This window comes from Pristiophorus japonicus, chromosome 2 (assembly GCF_044704955.1).
Source record: "Pristiophorus japonicus isolate sPriJap1 chromosome 2, sPriJap1.hap1, whole genome shotgun sequence".
In the NCBI taxonomy this organism is placed as follows: domain Eukaryota; kingdom Metazoa; phylum Chordata; class Chondrichthyes; family Pristiophoridae; genus Pristiophorus; species Pristiophorus japonicus.
Window position 1 is genome coordinate 324,946,560 of NC_091978.1, and position 22,723 is coordinate 324,969,282.

At 42.7% G+C, this 22,723-nt stretch overlaps 1 protein-coding gene across 1 annotated transcript in view; it reads left to right on the forward strand.

Moving 5' to 3' along the window:
- The window catches only part of fat4 (FAT atypical cadherin 4), a 416,915-nt gene extending 409,041 nt beyond the window's left edge, over positions 1-7,874 (forward strand). Inside the window, exon 18 of the mRNA XM_070871826.1 lies at positions 4,973-7,874. Coding sequence (XP_070727927.1) covers positions 4,973-6,864 — 1,892 coding nt within the window. The 3' untranslated portion in view covers positions 6,865-7,874. The remainder of the gene's footprint in view (positions 1-4,972) is intronic.
- Positions 7,875-22,723: the final 14,849 nt, after the last annotated feature.

Sequence of the window (22,723 nt, forward strand, 5' to 3'; positions counted from 1 at the left end):
AACTGGTTATTTGTCGGACATTGATGTGTGTAAATTAATTTTTGCCTATAAAACAATAGTGACTACACTTTAAAAGTACTTTGTTAGCCATAAAGCACATGTAATTTCCTGAGGACATAGAAGGCATTATATTATTAGAAGTTATTTTCTTCTACAAATTGAAACCTGCACCTCATGAGTGGGATTGTATGCCATGGGGCCAACAATTACCTATTAACTATAAGGTATATTGCACTAGAGATTACATGGAATATCCAATGCATTCTCCTGCCTACTCCAAAAAGCAATAAATACCACACTGTCAACCCTTATGTTCAGGATAAATTAATAGTTTAGATATATTTACAAAGATAATTACACACATGAAGTAAGGCAATTATATACTGAAAGTCTTGTACAATATGTAAACTGTTTCAAAACAAAATAAGTCAATTTGCAATCCTTGTAGTTCTTTTCAGTAGCCCTTGACCAAGACTCTGATGGATGTAATATGGGAGATGACTCACATGGAGCCCCTCTTAAAGCCCTCACTTGGTTGAGGCAGTGCAAAGCAGAGAACTGAAAACCAGAAAAGAACCATAAATTATACTGGTTGACCTTGATTTAATATAATAGCAGGGCCCTTATCGTCTGTTTACTGTTGACATCTATTGGTCATTGAAATCACATCTTGTTCAATTTTAGCACATTTGTTAATATTTTTAAACCATATACAACCTGAACTTTTACAACAAAGCTTCCTTGATGGTTCAGTCATTTAGAAAGTAATGTATGCATCTAACTTCTTGCATTATATAATGTTAGCCAACAATTGAAACCATTCCAATGTCTGACTGGTAGAAGCTGGAGTCTGTAGGCTTGACTTTTCTCATCAGTGGATTTACTGCTCTTCAACCTGCTGGTGTTATACTACCTAGAATCAGGCCAGTTTCCTTCCATGCATATTCGTGGTAAGCTTCAGATGCTAGTTGAACCCTCTATAGACAGTGCACCTTGGGGACTAGGGAAGGATCAAAATACTGCAATTGAAATGGGACCATTTTGTTTATGTAACATTGCAAAGCAATGTCTGAGGCTGGGGCTTCTTCAGAGAACCAAGCCCACAATGTAAAAATTTTTCAATTGACGTGTCACTGTTTGTACTCAAACAAAGGATGACCCAATTATTAGGACCCAAGGGAAAGAGTATCATGAAGGCATGATCTGGGCCCAGGGAAGGAGATGACCTCGGCCCAGGGAAGATGATGATCTCGGCTGTGAGTTCTACTTCCAGCATACCCTGCACATCCATTCAATGCTAGAGGTTCACTGAACTTTCCAGGGCAAGGAGGGTAACTGGAGGCAGTGCACTGTAGTAAACATGTTTCCCAGTTAATATCCTTCACACCCCTCACTCTGCTGTAAGTATTCCATTACTTACAGCTGAACATGTAGGAAATTATTGGAAAGCTCATATGATAGATATTTAATAGCAAGTGGTCATCCCCATTAAGAATGCCTTCTAAACCTAGGTTGCATTCCATGTGATTGGACACAGAGTGCCATCAAATGGGAAATGGACCACAACCAGAGAGAAATAATAGTACCTCAATTCCTTCCTGCTGCTATACATTAGTTATCCACCTCAGAATCTCCTGCCACAGCAGGAGTAGTAGAAGGCAAAGATAGAAAGACCACACAAGTGCAGCCACCAACTGGAGCCAGGATGGCCATAAACATTAAGAAGCTTGTCAGATTTCTTTTTGCCAGTGAGATGTGTGCAGAATGATTTGTAGCAAGATAGATAGTGCAAAGAAATTGCAAAAGAATCTCCGATTGCAACTTTTGGAAGTCATGGAGTATAGCTCAGTATCAGCAAGCAACTGAATAGATTGTGTTGCCAAAAGGGAACCGTGATGGCAAGACTCATTTGGCAGTGGGTTCAAATCTTAATCAGCTCAAGGTCTCGTTTATGAGCTGTATCCACATCTGTTTGGCAGCTGGCACAACTCAATAATTGTTTCATGAGTGAAGCGCAGCCTTCTCGTTGCTGAAGAGTTACAGTGAAGTAGCTCTTTGTGCATCTGCAGATAGGGAGGCGTGGGTAATGGCAGGAGTCAGAGATTGTGAAGCCTGGCACCCTTTGGTCAGCCTCCTGAACCACCTTCTTCTTCCACCTCAAAGCAGAGGAACAAGGGGAGGTCTAACAAAGATCCCATTGGTTCTTAAGGCACAATCCACAAGATTAAAGTAAAAATCAACTTTAAAATAATAGAAACAAATTTTTACATATACTTTTAACATATTGAAGAACTTTCAAAAAACTTAAAACATTAATAAAATTAAGGAAAATTGTAAAAAAAAAAATTTAAAATTGCAAAAGACTCTTCTAAATCTGAAACATAAAATAAAAATCTGTGTGGTAAACTTGAAGAATACCCATATTGGCTACTCCAGATCTGTTATGGCCTGCGACAATGGAGCTTTCCACAAGCAGTTCCACAACCTCTTTCCCTGAGGTACTCCTTTCAGCCGCTGAACGATACATGAGGGAAGTGTGGTCCTGCACAAAACCCGTCCTGCCCACCATCATTCATGTGCAGAATGAGGATTCAGTGGCCAAAGCTGTCTGCCCTCAGCAGGGCCAGAGGAAGTTTTTGCTGGCATGCTTCTTGATTAGGGTCTCCACCCGTCTCCCCAAATGAAGCAAAATTCAGGCTCACATAAAATACTCAATATCCTTCGAAGGACCCAATAATTTTGATAGCAGCAAACTTCTGCATCACGGCTTATCTACCTGAATTCTCAGACAACCTGATTCCATGTTGAGGTATGGTCAACGGGAATCAGCTTCCACCTTCACTATAGTTATTTCATAATTGAATAACATAAGATGAGGGTAATTTTGACTTTGTGCATTGCTGTAAATGGAAATAAAAATCGGGAGATATGTAAATCGGGCCGCTGATTTGCTACCACCCGTTTTACATTATCATACAAAGTCAAAATTACCCCCGTTTTTCCCTCCATTTCTCCCAGCACAAAAACTCTACTTTCAGCTCATATGGAACAGACTGCCCAGGGAGACAGTGGAAATGGATAGTGTTGGCATATTCAGTATGCACCAGCAGTAGTTTACATGTTTACTGACAATTCTGTCCCTGCAATCCCAGCGCTCTCCCGGCACATTATGAGGATGCACTGGGAGCATCATTAAAATATTGAAGTGAACCAACCTTACATTGTTATGCACAGGTGTACACCATTGTCTCGACTATGCTGCACCAGTATTGCAGGTCAGCCCCATGTGAGAAGTAAGTAAATCCTGACAGTATTTGCACAGTTCTCATTAATTGCTACTTAGCAATCCTGAAAAATGAACACCAGGTGAATCTGTTGATCTGTTTATTCCCAGAACAATTTTAAGAGTGTGGATGTAAGTTTATTTTATTAGTGCTAACAAAATGATTACACTATAGCATAAAATTAGCATGTGCACTAGCTTTCATTCGCAAAGTATCCCCCAAGGGTTCAGTCCTAAAAACCAGTGCCAATTATGTATATATCAAGAGCCATTTTACCTTTGTTCCTCCTGGGACTAACTACACACAAATGATATAGTTTGCATGTTAGTCATAGGAGGTCATAAGGGAAAGAGGTGAAAAACAGATGAATAATTTACACAGATCATCTCAATGGAGCAGTGAAAAACACCAGAAAGACAAAAAGGTAGTGAAAATGGCTCCAAAATGGAAGGGAATGAAATGGAAAGTGAAGGGGAGAAACAGGCAGGGAAATTGCGAAGACAGTTAAGTTGTCAAAGTCAGTGTTCAGACCAGAGGTTTGCCGAGTGCCAAAGTGTAATTGTTTTAAGGGAACCTTTTTTATTCAGTGAGTGATCCCTCCTGTTGTCTTTCTCCCAGTAAAGTATGCTTTGATCTTTCTTGTCGACATACAAATTGTTCTGTTATAAATAAATGAAATACTTGATTCACTAAAACTTTAAAGTATTAATGGTTTCCATAGCAGTTACTGTATATTGGCATATTTCCAACAGCTGTTTTTGTTTCATTTTAAAATACAACAATCTTGTGTCTTATTGCATATGCTTATATGGTATAACATGCCAGGTATTTAATTTTTTTTAATGGTTCTTTTCTCTTTGGGACTATAGTGTAGCCACTGGAGTCGACCTCTGGGAGCTGAATAGAATATTAATGCGTTAGTTTCAGCATTAACTTATGTGTAAATGTTTTGAATCTATGGTAATCAGACGTGTAAATAAATCCCTTTAAAAAATATGTAATGGATGCATTCCGACCTATACCGCTCATGGGTTCTTAGGCACATCCCCTCCCACTAGGAGCAAGCAGCTTAAGCCATCAGCCATGAGGAAGCAGCCTGACAGAGAGTCAAAGCCTGATATAATTGAAAGGGAAAATCCCATTGAAGAAGTAGCGGTGGCAACGCTGATTGATATGCAATTAGTGTTCGGGGTCCTGAAAATGTCAGTTGACTTTTGTTTGAATATTTTAACTAAGCACCCGCCTATTTCCGGTAGGAGTGATGGCTGTTAAAATTAAGGTATGGGTATTGAGACAGAATCAGTCCCAAGCTCTCAGGCCAGTTGGGGGTCATGATCACTGTCATCCATTTAAGCATTTTTTGTTGGTTTCAAATCAGCCAAGAGGATTACCAGCAAAAAAAGGAAACTAAGTAACTCACAAATTTGAAGCTTAGTGGTGCATATCCAGTGACCCTCACTAGATTATCGTCAGTGAAGGATCTCTCCCTATCATGGATCCTCGGTTTATATTGGATATTTTTTCGTATGAGAAAGCCATGTTGATCAGCTACTGTAAAGCTCATGGTCACCAGCACAAGAAGTCTAAAACTGGCAATATTCATTAGCAAACAGAAAAAGGATTTAAATATTTTTAGTACAAACTTGACTGGAAAGGATTTGTGACTGATATGTTTTATTGTCTTCCAGATTTTGATGGGTGTATCTCTTATGTAACTTACAATGGTGAAACACTGCCCTTCACTGGACGGCACAGGGATGTTACAATATCGAAAAGCGACTCTTCTGTTAAGATAGGATGTAGAGGTCCTAATGTGTGTGCAAGTAAGCCATGTTCGGGTGGACTAATGTGTGTGAACCAGTGGTATGCATATGATTGTGTCCCACCTGGAGAATGTGCTTCCAGTCCTTGTCAGCATGGAGGCAGCTGCGAGCCTCTTCCAAAATCTGGATTTTCCTGCACTTGTTCAGAACTCTACACTGGTAAAACATGTGAGACTGTGGCGGTGTGTGTCAGTGTTCAGTGTCCCCAAGGAACGATTTGCAAAGCTGGAGTGGATAAAGGATACACCTGCAGTCCAAAGCAGCAAACAGAGGAGCTTCCTTTGCCACTCTGGGCTGTCCCTGCAATTGTCGGCAGCTGTGCCACATTCCTTGCTCTGATTGTTCTTAGTCTGATCGTGTTTAACCAGTGCAGAGGCAGAAAGGCAAAAGTACAAAAAGACGAGAAGACAAAGAAGAAGAAAGAAAAGAAGAAAAAAGGGAGTGAGAATGAAGGATTTGACGATCCAGATAACCTTCCTCCATATGATGAGGATCTGACCGTGAGGAAGCAACCTGAGGGAGTTCCAAAGCCTGATATAATTGAAAGGGAAAATCCCTACTTGATCTTCGATGAGACAGACATCCCACACACAGCAGATACATTGCCAAGCGGACAACCTTGTATAGGACCTGAAGCAGAACTTGAGCATTATGACATAGAAAATGCCAGCAGCATTGCTCCTTCAGATGCAGACATTATACAGCACTATAAGCATTTTCGCAGTCACACCCCTAAATTTTCCATCCAAAGACACAGTCCACTGGGTTTTGCCCGACAGTCTCCTCTCCCACTAGGAGCAAGCAGCTTAAGCTATCAGCCTTCCTACAGTCAAGGATTGAGAACAACTCCACTTAGTCACAACACATGCCAGAATCCGAATCCACTGTCTCGACATAGTCCGGCCCCATTCTCAAAGCCAGGAACTTTCTACCGAAACAGCCCAGCAAGAGATTTGCACCTTGCAAGGAGGGAAGGGAGCCCTATTGATATACATTCAGATGTTTGCCAGCCTGGAATCTTTAATTATGCTTCACGACTTGGAAGGAGAAGTAAAAGTCCCCAGACCATGACAGGTCACAGTCATGGCTCAAGGCCAGGCAGCCGCCTAAAACAGCCTGTTGAGCAGATCCCTCTGGAGACTACACCTCCAGTAGGACTGTCCATAGAGGAGGTTGAAAGACTCAACACCCCTCGCCCTAGAAATCCAAGTATCTGTAGTGCAGATCATGGACGATCATCATCAGATGATGACTGTAGAAGACCTCTTTCTAGAATGAGAAACCCAGCTGATGGTACGCCTGCCCCAGAATCATCTTCAGACAGTGACTCACATGAGTCTTTCACCTGCTCTGAGTTTGAGTACGACCGGGACAAACCTGCAGTGTACACCTCACGAATGCCAAAATTGTCTCAAGTCAACGAATCTGATGCAGATGATGAAGATAATTATGGTGGCAAACTGAAGCCACGGAGATATCATGGTCGTAGAGCTGAAGGAAGCCCTGCAGTCTTACAGGCAAGTCATGACGACTATAAGACACAACCCAAGCTTGGACCACATGGAGCTGTAACAGGAGCTTTTAACTGGGATAGTCTATTAAATTGGGGCCCTGGTTTTGGGAATTATGTGGATGTTTTCAAAGATCTCGCATCACTTCCAGAAAATGGAACAACACAAGCAAAAGAAGAAGCATTAAACAATGTTGCACAAAGTGCAGCTACTTCTAATGACGCAGAAGCAGAAGAATATGTATAGATATAATTTATATAGACTGTTAAATTTAATACATTAATAGCTGCAATTCACTGTCAGTGAGAAGCTGAGAAATGGAACCCTCTCAAAATCATGTCCTGCTCTCGTCAACTATTGCCAGATGCTGCAGTCCATAATTTTCTGCTTATGAAGAATTTTGTTCTTAAATGAACATTGTCTTTCAGGGTTCCACTGTGCTTGCAGCACATGAAGAACTATTGCATAAAAGCAAATAAGGATCACAGTGATGTTTGTGTTCCGCAGTTGCGGAATATTTTTCCTGACTTTTCTTTTCAGAACTGAAAACATATGTGTTTGATCTATTTGAGCACAGTGTGTTTCTTATTCAGCCACTGGCACTAAAGCAGCACACAAGTTGGCCAGCACTTTAAACAGTTGTGCCAATATTGGGAGAGTGCTTCAGAACTGCCCTGGTGTAGATTTCCCTCTCCCTCCCCCTCCGCTATAGGCTAGTCTGTTTTTTCAACAAGGGTGCAACTTATTCTGCCATAAGTAAATGTATCAGCACCCAATGGAACTATGCGAACCGTTCAGTCTAACATTGGAGAAAGATTCATTCTGTTACTATATCATTAGAAAGTATTGTCATCACTTGCTTGAAAAACAGTACAGTACTACTCTTCATTGTTTGATACGGGGCCAATATGAGGGAAAACTAAAAAAACACTATCTGGCCTAGTTTGGCATAGAGCTAACCTTTGAAATTCTGGTGCAAACTTTAAAATCTTTTCTATGTCCTATTTCCAGGATTCTTACTTTTATACCATTTTAGTAACTTTAAAAAAGACAGCTCTGTTTGTTACTGATGATATTTTCTTATGAAGTTTTAAAAAATGGTCTTGTTCATGTTTCTTACTTTCAGGGAAAGTAAGATTGAGTACTTTTTACATTTGTTACTTATGTAACATCAGTATTTTTTTCATTTTTGATATAAGTGTAACATACTGTATCCTTTGTACACATAAATGCCAAATATAGAAATAAACTATTTATTTACAAAGATTGTTAAAAGTTATTTTTCCGTAAAGATTTAGTCCAAGCATCTTTTTTTAGTAAAGTAATGTTTTGATTTTTAAATGCTCTTCTTCAATAATAGTGAAATCTGGGGACTACCATTGAGCGTACTGCCCTTTTACCTCTGAGCTTCAATCCTGTCCAGATTGAAGCTGTACTAACTGCAGTGAAATTATTTTGGGTAATGTCAGCCGAGTTTCTAGAAAGAACTGCCCAGAAATTGCCACTAATTGCCACTAAAGGTCGCCCATTTAAAACTGAGATGAGGAGGAATTTCTTCTGAGAGTTGTAAATCTGTGGAATTTGCTGCCTCAGAGAGCTGTGGAAGCTGGGTCAATGACTAAATTTAAGACAGAGATAGACAGTTTCTTAATCGATAAGGGGTTATGGGGAGCGAGCAGGGAAGTGGACCTGAGTCCATGATCGGATCAGCCATGATCGTATTAAATGACGGAGGAGGCTCGAGGGGCCGTATGGCCTACTCCTGCTCCTATTTCTTATGTTCTTATGTTCTTATCCCACCTAAAAACGCTTTATTGAGCGAAATGGGGAAAAATGATGCAGCACAAAAGTTCACAGGTGATCATTTTAAACTTCATTATAATTTTTTTTAAGAAGCTGTTGTCACACCTGCACAGAACTCTTTTTCACTGACAAGAAGGTTGGCAGTGTAACTTACACCCACAGTGTTCTGAGCAAGGGCTAGTTCAAACTGGTACTTGTAGTATCAGTGTACCCATATAATAGCATCAGATAGAGCACAAATAGCAGACAGTAGTTGTTTATGAGTAGTTACGCAGTAGCTTTTATCCCATCCCGAGTTGCTCTGAGGAGGTGGTGGTGAGAATCACTGCAGTCTGTGAATCAGCATTTCTACACAGGTCATGGTGTATTAGTGTTCTTTTATTATAATGGAGTAAGTCCCTATAGCCCCGATTTTAATGCTCTGCACCCAATGAGAGCGGGCTGGCGTGAGAAGGGTCCAAGGCCTGAAGAGGCCCGGGTAAGTTAACATTTTTGAAATAATAATTGTCATATTTTGTTCCAAATTACAATAAGAAATAGAACAGCCACTTCTGGGTAGCTCCATTCACAAACTATATCAGGGAGATTATTCTTGAGACTTAAACCAGAAAAAGAGAATGTGCAAATACCATATTGCCACTCTCTTCAGTATCGGGCACTGTTTCCTTGAGTGCCTTACGGAACCCTGCTGCCACGCAATATCCCACTCCTGCCCTTCAGCCTCCATGTCATTCCTGTCGGGTTAAGGCGGGGATTGGGCCTGGAAACATAGAAAATAGGTGCAGGGGAAGGCCATTCAGCCCTTCGAGCCTGCACCACCATTCAATATGATCATGGCTGATCATGCACTTCAGTACCCCATTTCTTGCTTTCTCTCCATACCCCTTGATCCCTTTGGCTGTAAGGGCCACATCTAACTCCCTTTTGAATATATCTAATGAACTGGCCTCAACAACTTTCTGTGATAGAGAATTCCACATGCTCATAACTCTCTGAGTGAAGAAGTTTCACCTCATCTTGGTCCGAAATGGCTTACCCCTTATCCTTAGACTGTGACCCCTGGTTCTGGATTTCCCAACATCGGGAACATTCTTCCTGCATCTAACCTGTCCAATCCTGTCAATTTTATAGTTTTCTATGAGATCCCCTCATATTTTTCTAAATTCCATTGAATATAAGCCTAGTCTATCCAGTCTTTCTTCATATGTCAGTCCTGTCATCCCGGGCATCAGTCTGGTGAACCTTCGCTGCACTCCCTCAATAGCAAGAATGTCCTTCCTCAGATTAGGAGACCAAAACTGTACACAATATTCAAGGTGTGGCCTCACCAAGGCCCTGTACAACTGTAGTAAGACCTCCCTGCTCCTGTACTCAAATCCTCTCGCTATGAAGGCCAACACGCCATTTACCTTCTTCATCGCCTGCTGTACCTGTATGCCAACTTTCAATGACTGGTGTACCATGATACCCAGGTCTCGTTGCACCTCCTCTTTTACTAATTGTCACCATTCAGATAATAATCTGCCTTCCTGTTTTTACCACCAAAGTGGATAACCTCATATTTATCTACATTATATCGCATCTGCCATGTATTTGCTCACTCACCTAACCTGTCCAAGTCACCCTGCAGCCTCTTAGCATCCTCCTCACAGCTCACACTGCCACCCAGATTAGTGTCATCTGCAAACTTGGAGATATTACATTCAATTCCTTCGTCTAAATCATTAATGTATATTGTAAATAGCTGGGGTTCCAGCACTGAACCTTGCGGTACCCTACTAGTCACCGTCTAGCATTCTGAAAAGGACCCGTTTATTCCTACTCTTTGCTTCCTGTCTGCTAACCAGTTCTCTATCCACGTCAATACATTACCCCCAATACCATGTGCTTTAATTTTGCACACTAATCTCTTGTGCGGGACCTTGTCAAAAGCCTAAATACATCACATCCACTGGCTCCCTCTTATCCACTCTACTAGTTACATCCTCAAAAAATTCTAGAAGATTTGTCAAGCATGATTTCCCTTTCACAAATCCATGCTGACTTGGACCGATCCTGTCACTGCTTTCCAAATGCGCTGCTATTACATCTTTAATAATTGATTCCAACATTTTCCCCACCATCAATGTCAGGCTGACCGGTCTATAATTCCCTGTTTTCTCTCTCATTTTTTAAAAAGTGGGGTTACATTAGCTACCCTCCAGTCCATAGGAACTGATCCAGAGTCTATAGAATGTTGGAAAATGACCACCAATGCATCCACTATTTCTAGGGCCACTTCCTTCAGTACTCTGGGATGCAGACTATCAGGCCTTGTGGATTTATCGGCCTTCAATCCCACCAATTTTCCTAACACAATTTGCTGACTAATAAAGACTCTGATAATGAGGCCTAGGAGTGAAAATAGTGCAGGCCACATGTTGATGAGCCTGTCAGACCCAAGCTGACACCTGACCCGGAGTTAAAATAGTATCGGAAACAATTAACGATTTCATTAGAAGGAAGAAATCTTTACGAATCCATTCACAATGTCAGTTTACACAATGCAAAGAGAATTTCTACTCCTCCCCTCCTGACAGCAGATTGTGAGAAAAATCAGAACCTCTGACAGAGGTTTTGAGTTGATTATCCAATCTGTTAAAATCAAAAAAGTTAACACTGAATTCAAAAAGAAAGTACTGCCAATTTAATAATGTTACAAGGTATACAAGAATCGAATTGGAAGGTCCTTTCTCACAATTGAGAGTTTAGCAATATTACAATGCTGCCAGTTCAACACTCTTAAGGGAGTAACTACTGTAATATAATATAGATTATCACAGTACATCTGAGACTAAGATTAATGTTTATGTCAAATATGAATTGCTAGGTGCACAGTGGTGACACACATGGTTGTAGCTCTTGTTGAACGGTAACAGATTACTGCTGGTATGATTTCTGCATGCCTACTGCTGATGTCAACCAGGTTGTGTTGTGACCCTAGGTGGTAAATAGGAAGGAATATTAGAACAAGTGCACATATGGAAATATAAAGGTCTGTTCTTCTTAATTCTATGCATTTCCATTTATTGTATCGAGCTTGAAGCGATCTGGGGAAATTACATACTGAGAATGCAAATATTATGGCTTTCCAAATACATGGTGCCTCTTTATCTTGTATATTATAAAATGCCGAGACCTTCTCTACCACACGAGTTTGTTTTACCTCAGCTAAAGGTTATTTGCTCCTCACATTGAATCTCTCATCAATAAAGCAGACAAGAACATAAGGATTGAACCACAAATTGGCAGCTTCAACTCAGTGCAGTGTGTGTGCCTCAGCTGAGCTGTGGTTGTAAAGTATGCCCATTGGCACTGACCTACACGACCCTGCATTAAATCAAATGTAAGTACTTAGTTAGATTTGTATGTCAGCACCAACTTTTGCCAAGGGCTTTAAATACTGTACAAAAGGCAATAATGCACTCACAATTGCTGATAGTAGCTGTGTAAAATGCTTGTTTTCTGAACATGATACCGCAATTTGACAAATTTGCAACAGGCACATGATGTTTCCCACACTACTCAATGAGAGAAATAAGCGCAGTATACCTAAGAAATCCAGCCACTCTCAATTGGATATTATTAGACACACATTGGCGCTGATGGAACCTGTTCTCTGTATAGATCAGGGAGTTTTCATGGAATTCCTCACAGTGCATCTAGCCCGAAAACAGACCAAGCATTGGGGTCGGCCAAGACTCAGAAGAGCCCTTTTGTTATGCCAATTGAAGACTGGACAATTGTACTTCAGGTCCTCACCATGCAAGAGACAAAAGCCGAGCATCCATAGACAGTCCAAGTGGATGGCAACAGATTTATCAATATGCGTGTAACAAATCAAGATGACATGCCACCACGTACACTGAGCAAGACTTGTTCAGCTTTAAGAAGTTAATTAAACAGATTTTCTAAAATCATTTCTTTCTCCTGATCGCAAATCAAATGCAGATTACTGCACTGTGGCTGGATGAAGTGGTCCATGCCCTGGAGGTCACTGGTTTCCCTTTTGGCCTTGCCATCTCCTGTGATCTCTGTACTCCATGCCTCCATGCTCTCAATTACTGACATCCTTGTTTACAAATCACTCCATGGACTTGCCCCTCCCTGTCTCTAATCTTTTTCAGCCTCACAATCCCACAAGATGTCTGCGCTCCTCAAATTCTGGCCTCTTGAACATCCCTCATTATAACTGCTCAACCATCGGTGGACTTCAGCTGTCTGGGCCCTAAGCTCTGGAACTCTCTCCATAAACCTCTACGCCTCTCTACCTCTCCTCCTTTAAGATGCTCATTAAAATCTACTTCTTTAAACAAGCTTTTGATCATCTGCCTTAATTTATTCTGTGGCTCGGTGTCCAATTTATCTGTTTGTCTGTAACACTGTGTGAAGCGCCTTGGGACGTTTAACTATGTTAAAGGTGCTATATTAATAAAAGTTATTATTATGACCATATCCCACCACTTAGTTGTATTCCTCATGACCCACATGCACCACTACACTTGTATCCCCACTTCCTTCTGCATCCACCCCGGAACAAAACTTTCCCCCAAGTTATTTACAACTCCAATAGCCTTTGGCTCACCATTTATCATAATACTCAACCACTCCCTCATCTCCACCTTCAATGCACTCGTCCGGAGCAAAAAATTAATTATCTCCCATTCCTGTTGTTCCCCCCCCGATACAACCCCTACCTGTGCTCACTCAAGTTCAAGTAATACAAACTTGAGTGCACCTGGTGCACAACTGGCTTTAGCTATTCTTCACCTGATAAGGGTCAACCACATTAAGTTTTACTGAGCCTTACTCTCCTCTGCCAAAATTGCCCACTGCTCTGGATCCTTCTGGAGGGCCCAGATAACAACACTAAGCTCTTTTATTTTACTACCAATTTCTTTTTTAAAGTCTCTCCCCTGCCCATTGTACCCTCATCTCTAACACAAAGTGCAAGCCACTAATGGAAAATTTGTTCAGGTGCCCTAGTCCCCTTCCTATCTACCTCTAAATTCCCATCTCTAGTTTCTTCCCTGTGCCCTCCCAAAGCTCATCTCAGATATGAGACCTACCTTGTGCTCCCTCAACCCTATTTCTACTAAGCTCCTGACCAACTAACTTGCCTTCCTTTACCCCATATTAGCTGACATTGTAAATATTTGCCTCTCATCAGGCACAGTCCCCATCCTTTTTAAAGCCATCATCATCACTCCCTCCTCAAAAGATCCCTCAGTTTCTCTGACCTCGCTAAGTACCGTCTCTATCTCTAACTTCCTTTCCAACAACCTTGAACATATATCGGCTCCCAAATCTGTGTCCACCACTTTCACAAATTCCTGTTTGAATCCTTTGAATTAGATTTGCACTTTCCAACTGCACTAAAATGGCTCGAAACAAAATCACAAATACATCTTCTGCCACTGTAACCTGGGTGCATTGTTTCTCCTCATCATCCTCGACTTCTCTGCAGCCTGTAGCATAGTCGCCCATCCTCCTCCAATACCTCCCATCCGTTGTCCAGCTTGGTAGGACTGCTTCCTCTTTGTTTCCTTCTTACCTATTCATTGTAGCCAGAGCATCTCTACTAATGGCTTGTCTACCCACACTATCACCTCAGAGTCCCACAACTATCAGTCCTTGGCCCCCTCCTCTTCCTTACCCATATGCATCCCATTAGAAACATTATCTACAGATAAGGGTCTACTCCCACATTTATGCTGATGTCACCGAACTCTACCTTTTCACCACCTCTCCAGACCCCTACACTGCCTCTGTGTTGTTAGACTGCTTTTCCAGCATCCAGTCTTGAAGACCTAGCTAAACAGTTTGAAGACCGATGCCATCATCTTCAGCCCCTGGTATAAACTTTGTACCCACAATACTGATTCCATCTAGCTCCCTGGCCACTGTGTCGGGTTGAACCAGATTTCAACCTCAACATTCTATTTGACCCAAAGCTGAGCTTCTGACCCCATATCCAGTCCATTTCAAAGACTACTTACAGCCACCTCCATAGCAGAACCTACCTCTGTTCCTATCTCAGCCAATCCACTGCTTAGATCATCATTCAAGCCTTTGTCACCTCGAGACTCAGTTATTCCAATGCTCTCCTGGCCAACCTTCCATCCTACACACTATAAATTTCAGCTCGTCCCGCTCAACCATCGCTTCTGTCCTTGCTGATGCCCGGTCGCCCAACTCTTTAAATTTAAAATTCTCATCATTGTGTTTAAATCTCTCCTTGGTATCACCCCTGCCTATCTATATTATAGCCCTATAACCACTCCCCTGCCCCCACTCCTAAACTCTCCATTCCTCTGACTCTGGTCTTAAATGATCAACCCACCTTCACCCTAGCACTGGGGGCTGTGCATTCCGCTACCTAAACCCAAAGCTCTGGAGTTCCTTCCAAAAACTCTTCTGCCTCTACAGCTCCCTCTCCTCCTTACGACCCTCCTTAAAACCCACCTCGTTGAACTTGCTTTTTGTCAACCATTCTAATGTCTCCTTTGGATTGGAATCCCCTTTTTGTTACACCCCTGTGAAATATCTTAGGCTGTTTTACTACATGAAAGAAATTTTATCAGCATAAGTTGTTACTGCTTTACAATCTTACATGATTGCACTTAGGGTCAGTTTTAGTTCTTACAATATTCTTTGTTGGGAAAGGTATTTTTGAGGGGCAGGCTGCGGAACTGCTGGAAAAATCACCAAAATATGTGTGCTATGATAGGACTGGCTATGGAGAACAAGACCACCTTCGCACAATATCTGCATATAGAAAACTCCCACCAGGGATCTTTCTGTGGATCGGGGCCTTAAAGCTTTGCATCATGACTTATAGATATTCCTATCCTTCATAGGACCCAGTCAGAGGGATACCTGCAGGCATTCAGAGCCATTTGGAGAAGCATATAGAGATGCCTACATTCTCGGAACTGTTATGTATGCAACACCTTGTAACCAGCATTCTACCACCACCAAAGGGCACATCTGTTGGAGTCCCAAGGAATCCCAGCATCCCTTGGGAGCACTGCATATAAGCAGGTCTCCCATGCTGTGCCAGCACTCTGGAGTCAGAATAAGGAGACTAAGGTCACAATTACTCAAGTCTACAATACTCAATCACATTGCTTTATTTGAGACATAAAAACTGGCGACGAGTAATAGATAATGAACCATCATGCGAAAATGCAGAGAACCGTTGGTATCCTGGAGAAATTCTCAGAAGATTGGGAAGCCTTCATGGAGCGACTCAATCAATACTTCGTGGCCAACGAGCTGGAAGGGAATGAGAACACTGCCAAATGAAGGGCGATCCTCCTCACCGTCTGGGGGGCAACAACCTATGGCCTCATGAAGAATCTTCTTGCTCCAGTGAAACCAACAACCAAATCATATGAAGAACTGTGTATGCTGGTCCGGGAGCACCTAAATCCGAAGGAGAGTGTACTGATGTCAAGGTATCGATTTTATACATGTCAATGGTCTGAAGGCCAGGAAGTGGCGAGCTATGTCGCCGAACTAAGGCGCCTTGCAGGACATTGCGAATTCGGTGGATTCCTGGAGCAAATGCTAAGAGACTTTTTTGTGCTTGGCATTGGCCATGAGGTTATCCTTCGCAAACTATTGACTGTTGAAACACCGAACCTGAGCAAAGCCATAACAATAGCCCAGGCATTTATGTCCACCAGCGATAACACCAAACAAATTTCGCAGCATTAAGATGCATTGGCAAGTACTGTACACAAGTAATGTCATTTTCAGGCAGGAATGCATATGGCAGAATGTACACGCCTGCAGCTGCATGACCTCAGATGACTCAGAATCCACCATGAAGTGTGAATGTGAGGCAGTTAACACCTTGTTGGCGCTGCGGAGGTGATCATCGAGCCCATCAATGCCGCTTCAAACACTATGCGTGCAAAGACTGTGGAACAATGGGGCACCTCCAGCGAATGTGCAGACGAGCTGAAAATCCTGCAAACCACCACATTGCAAAGGAAGACCGATCCATGGTGGATCAAACTGAATTAGAGACTCAAACCAAAGAGGCAGAAGTGTATGGGGTACACACCTTCACCACGAAATGTCCACCGGTCATGTTAAAAGTTGAACTGAATGGAATTCCAGTATCCATGGAACTGGACACGAGTGCGAGTCAATATATCATGAGCAAAAAGGCCTTTGAGAGGGTGTGGTGCAACAAGGCACAAAGGCCCAAACTGAGCCCTATTCATCCCAAGCTGAGAACTTGCACTAAAGAGCTGATCCCGGTAATTGGCAGCGCAGCAGTAAAAGCCTCCTACGATGGAGCGGTGCATGAACTACCACTATGGATTGTACCAGGAGATGGTCTCACACTGATCGGCAGAAGCTGGCTGGGAAAAATCCGCTGGAACTGGGACCAACATCCGAGCACTTTCGTCCGTCGACGACGCCTCATGTGCCCAGGTTTTGAGCAAGTTCCCGTCTTTGTTTGAGCCAGGCATCGGAAATTTCTCTGGGGCAAAGGTGCAGATCCACTTGGTTCCCGGTACATGACCCATCCACCATAAGACATGTGCGGTGCCGTACATGATGCGAGAGAAAGTGGAGATCGAGCTGGACAGGCTGCAACGAGAGGGCATCATCACGCCGGTTGATTTCAACAAGTGGGCCAGTCTGACTGTTCCGGTTCTCAAGGGCGATGGCACGGTCAGAATTTGTGAGGTCTAAAAAGTAACGATTAACCATTTTTTGCTGCAGGACCAGTAACCGTTACCCAAGGCAGATGACCTATTTGCGATGCTGGCAGGAAGGAAGACGTTCACCAAGTTGGACCTGATCTCAGCCTACATGACGAGGAGCTGGCGGAATCTTCGAAAGGCCGCACCTACATCAACACGCACAAAGGTCTGTTCATCTACAATAGATGCCCGTTTGGGATTCAATAGACCGCAGCTATTTTACAAAGGAACATGGAAAGTCTGCTAAAGTAGGTTCCCCCCACCGTGGTTTTCCAGGATGACATATTCATCACAGATCGGGACACCATCGAACACTTGCAGAACCTGGAAGAGGTTCTAAGTTGGCTGGATCGTGTGGGACTCAAGTTGAAATGCTCGAAGTGTTTTTTCCTGACACCAGACGTGGAGTTCTTAGGGAGAACAATCACAGGAGATGGCATAAGAACCACCGACACCAAGATGGAGGCCATCAAGAACGCGCTGAGACCACAGAACGTTCCTGGGACTCCTCAATTATTTTGGTAATTTCCTACCCGGGTTAAGCACCTTGCTAAAACCTCTACATGTGTTGCTATGCAAGGGAGATGACTGAGTATGGGGGAAATCACAAGAGACTGCTTTGGAGAAAGCCAGAAATCTGTTATGTTCCAACAAACTGCTTGTTCTGTATGACCCATGTAAACGTTTAGTGCTAGCTTGCGATGCTTCTTCATAGGGGTCGGGTGTGTGTTACAACAAGCAAACGAATCAGGAACATTGCAACCAGTCGCTTATGTGTCCAGGAGTTTGTCCAAGGCCAAAAGGGCCTACAGCATGATTGAAAAAGAAGCTCTAGCATGCGTTTACGGGGTGAAAAAAATGCACCAGTATCTGTTTGGTCTTAAGTTTGAGTTAGAAACTGACCATAAGTCACTCATATTGCTATTCTCAGAGAGCAAAGGTATTAATACCAGTGCTTCTGCTCGCATCTAAAGATGGGTACTCACACTGTCTGCATATAACTATGTAATTCGCCACAGGCCAGGCACAGAGAGCTGCGCTGATGCTCTCAGTCGGCTACCATTGCCCACCACCGGGGTGGAAATGGCACAGCCTGCAGACTTGCTCTTGGTGATGGATGCATTTGAAAACAAAAAGTCACCCGTTATGACCCGCCAGATCAGGACCTGGACCAGCCAGGATCCTTTATTGTCCCTTGTAAAACACTGTGTCCTCCATGGGAGCTGGTCCAGCATCCCAGCGGAATTGCATGAAGAGATCAAGCCATTCCAGCGGTGTAAAGACGAAATGTCCATACAGGCGGACTGTCTTTTGTGGGGTAATCGCGTGGTTTTGCCTAAGAAAGGCAGGGAAACGTTCATACGCGACCTACACAGTACCCACCCAGGCAGAGTAATGATGAAAGCTATAGCCAGATCCCATGTGTGGTGGCCTGGCATCGACTCAGATTTGGAGTCTTGCGTGCGCCAGTGCAACACTTGCTCTCAACTGAGCAATGCACCCGGGGAGGAACCGCTAAGTTTGTGGTCATGGCCCTCCAAACCGTGGTCTAGGATCCATGTTGACTTCGCTGGCTCGTTTCTAGGCAAAATGTTTTTGGTTGTTGTGGATGCTTATTCAAAATGGTTGAGTGTGTAATAATGTCTGTAAGCACGTCCACTGCCACCATCGAAAGCCTACGAGCCATGTTTGCCATGCACGGCCTGCCTGATGTCCTTGTCAGCGACAATGGGCCGTGTTTCACTAGCGTTGAATTCAAGGAATTCATGACCCGCAATGGGATCAAGCACGTCACATCTTCCCCATTCAAGCCCGTATCTAACGGTCAGTCAGAACTGGCAGTTCAAACCATCAAGTAAAGCTTGAAACGCGTGTTGGAAGGCTCCCTGCAAATCCGCCTGTCACGAGTCTTGCTCAGCTACCGCACCAGACCCCACTCGCTCACCGGGGATCCTCCTGCTGAACTGCTCATGAAAAGGGCACTCAAAACAAGGCTCTCTCTAGTCCACCCTGATCTCCATGATCATGTTGAGGGCAAGCAACATCAACAAAGCATATACCATGATCGGGCAAGTTTGTCAAGCGATATTGAAGTCAATAACCCTGAATTTGTACTCAACTATGGATATGGTCCCAAATAGCTTGTTGGCACTGCTGTAGCAAAAGAAGGGAGTAGGGTGTTTGAGGTCAAACTTGCAAATGGACTAACTTGCAGAAGTTTCTATCAAGAGGGAGTTAGATATGGCCCTTATGGCTAAAGGGATCAAGGGGTATGGAGAGAAAGCAGGAAAGGGGTACTGAGGTGAATGATCAGCTATGATCTTATTGAATGATGGTGCAGGCTCGAAGGGCCAAATGGCCTACTCCTACACCTATTTTCTATGTTTCTATGTTTTTAAAGCATTTGGCCCAAACCAAACTGTGATTCACAGACAGCCACGAGCAACCTGAAGAGGACACCACCAACTTCGACCCTCCGATACACACACAAGTGGTAACCGACATCACGGTTAACCACAAAGCTGAACTCATCATCCCCAACAGCCCAGTGAAGGCCGAACCAACTCACCCACACCTCTGTTTGTACTGAGACGATCGACTAGGGAGCGGAAAGCCCTAGATCATCTCACCCTGAAAATAAGTGTACTATTGACTTTGAGAGGGGGCGGGAGGTAGTGCAACACTTTGTAAACAGCATTCTACCGCCACCAGAGGGCGCATCTGTTGGAGTCCCACGCAGGTCTCCCACGCTGTGCCAGCACTCTGGAGTCAGAATAAAGAAACTAAGGTCACACTTACTCAAGTCTCCAGTACTCAGTCACATTGCTTTATTTGAGACAGAACAGGAACTATCATAGAAAGTAACCCTTTTCATTTGACAACTATATCTCTGAGAATGCATAGGATAATTACTGGTCCCTATTTTGGAATTACCTCTACTTTTATCCGACAGACAAATCATCAGTATCAGGAACAATACAAAGAGTTAATCCAGAGAGAATAGCTTTTTAATCCAGGTATTTTATAATTTCCAAAAAGGTAGAAGGCCAACACCACTGGGGTGGCTGACTCTCAACCAAAAGTATTACTCTTTATTCATCTTATAAAAACATTTTATAACTCTGAAAATCACTATTAAATCACCTGTTAGCCTTCTCTGTTCCAGTAGAAATAAACCCAGTGTCTCTGGTTCTTCCCCCAAACTATTGAGCTCTGATTTTAACCTCACTCGCCGAGAGGGAATGGGGAAAGTTAGGATGGGACGCCCGCTTTATACCCCATCCAATTTTTCTCTCCATCAACTGTCGCAGATAGTAAAATTGGACGGGGTGTAAAACAGGTGCAAAACCGTCCCATTCCCGCTCGGTGTGTTAAGTTAAAATCGGGACTTACTGTTTCTTTTCCTTAGTATTTTGTACTGATATACTGTATGTGAAAATACAATAGAAAACTGTACGGAGTAAGTTTAGCTATAATTTAGCATTATTGGCAAATTTATGAATGTTGGATATCTACTGTCAGCAATCCAGTAAGTAAACATATAACTTTTAAAGTTAACTAATTGTATAGTCAGGCTCCTGCTGTGTTGGCTGGGCCAGTATTTTCAGTGTAATCAGCCTGGTGGATAAGAACAATTCCAGATTCTGCTTTGCTACTTCTCTCCCTGACTTTAGAAGCCACCTCAAAGTCTATCATTTTGAGCATGCTTTGAGCCAACTTCCCAAACTCTTTTACTACTGTTCAGCATCTGCTTCCCTTTGTGAAATGTCTTGGGGCATTTTCCATGTTAAAGATGCTGTATAAGTTTGTCATTATTGTAGCTGATTGTAGGATACTATTGAGCATGATATTCAAAAGCCTTGCTTGCAAATTATACTAACCAACTAATTCAACTTGTCTCTCCAGGGCATTTTTTCCAAAATGTACCTATTTAGAATATATTACCTCCTTAATTGCATTATATTAGGACTGGTGATTTTGATACACATTTAAACAAGTTAAAGAAGCTTCACTGAAATGAATGGAGGTTCGGTCTCTCATTATGATCCTTTCCGAGAAACATGTACATCTTTGTAATACTAAGACAGAATATAGAGAAATCAAACACACACTGAAACATTGGTGCAGAAATCCCGGGTCCGTACGGAGTGTCTACGGACCCGGGAAGGCATCGCAAAAGCCGGTTTTCAGCGCACAATGCACATGCGCTGAAATCCAGCGTTTCCGATCTGTCAAGTTTGACAGATTTCACGCATATCGGCTGCGAGGACATTTGCAAGGGCAAGATTGCAGTATTTACCCATATCTTGCCCAGCAAATGTCCTCAAAATTCTTTCGTCTGATAAAAGCAGGCATATAGCCTACTTTTACAGGCATAAGAGTTTAAAAACATACAAAAATATAATGAAATTAAATTTTAAAAACATTTTTAAAAACCCTGCCCACTATGTTACATTTATTTTTAACCATAATTTAAAAAACTTTTTACAAACTCGGAATGTTTTTTTTCTCTAAGATATTTATTAACTTTAATTTTAATTATGTGAGGTGTGTTTTTTATTTTTTATTATATGTGTTTAGTGTGTTTGTTTCTTTTTCCTCATTAATAGCAATGAGAACTCGTAGATACGGAGTTCTCATTGCTATTAATGAGAAAGCTGTGGAATACTGTACCTGATTAGCTGAACAGTCACACATGACTGCACCTTCTGCGTGGGAACCAGGAAGACGGGACCGCGCTTCGCAATGCGGGAAGGGAAGGCCTCCCCACCAGAATCCCACGCTCCTCTCAGACCACCAGGTAAATTCGTAGAAATGTTTCAGGTCGGGGGCAATTGCCCACGGGAAGCCTCCGACCTCAATTTCAACCTCATTGAAGATTATTTCAACAGAATTTTGTCGACTGAATACAGGAAAAATTTGAGCCTTAACCCTGAACTAACTTTATTATCAAAGATATACAGCTGATGGTAACAAATATCAGTGTCTACAGAACTTAATAAAGTCAATTCTATTGACACCACCGTGTCAGCCAATGAGTTGCTCTGTGTCAGGTGTGATTGATGGGGGAATTACCCAATAATCTCCATTCTGATCGGAAATAATAGTGTCATTATATGCAACCATGAACAATAATCTTAGAAACTGTCAATCTCAGTTTCACAGTTCTGGTCGACTAATGAACCACTCCACAGGACAAGTAAGCACTCTGAGAGACTCCCTCACACAAGTCTCTTCCTAGCAGTCTTCTTGAACCTCAGAATATTGATCTTCCAAATCTCCAAGGACATTTGTCCATGAAAAATATGACAGGATAAATAATAGATAATGGCCCAGAAATTCCTCTCGAGGCAATTGCCTCCTCGTCAGAGAATTTTTCCGAATCTACTTGGTGGTCTAGGAGGCACCCTGGATTCCGGTGAGGAGGCTCTTCCCGCGCTGCGAAGCACACTCCCATCCGGAGGGTTCCCACGCAGAAGATGCAGTCACATGTGACTGCTCAGCCAATCAGGTAAGTATTTCACAGGTTCCCATTA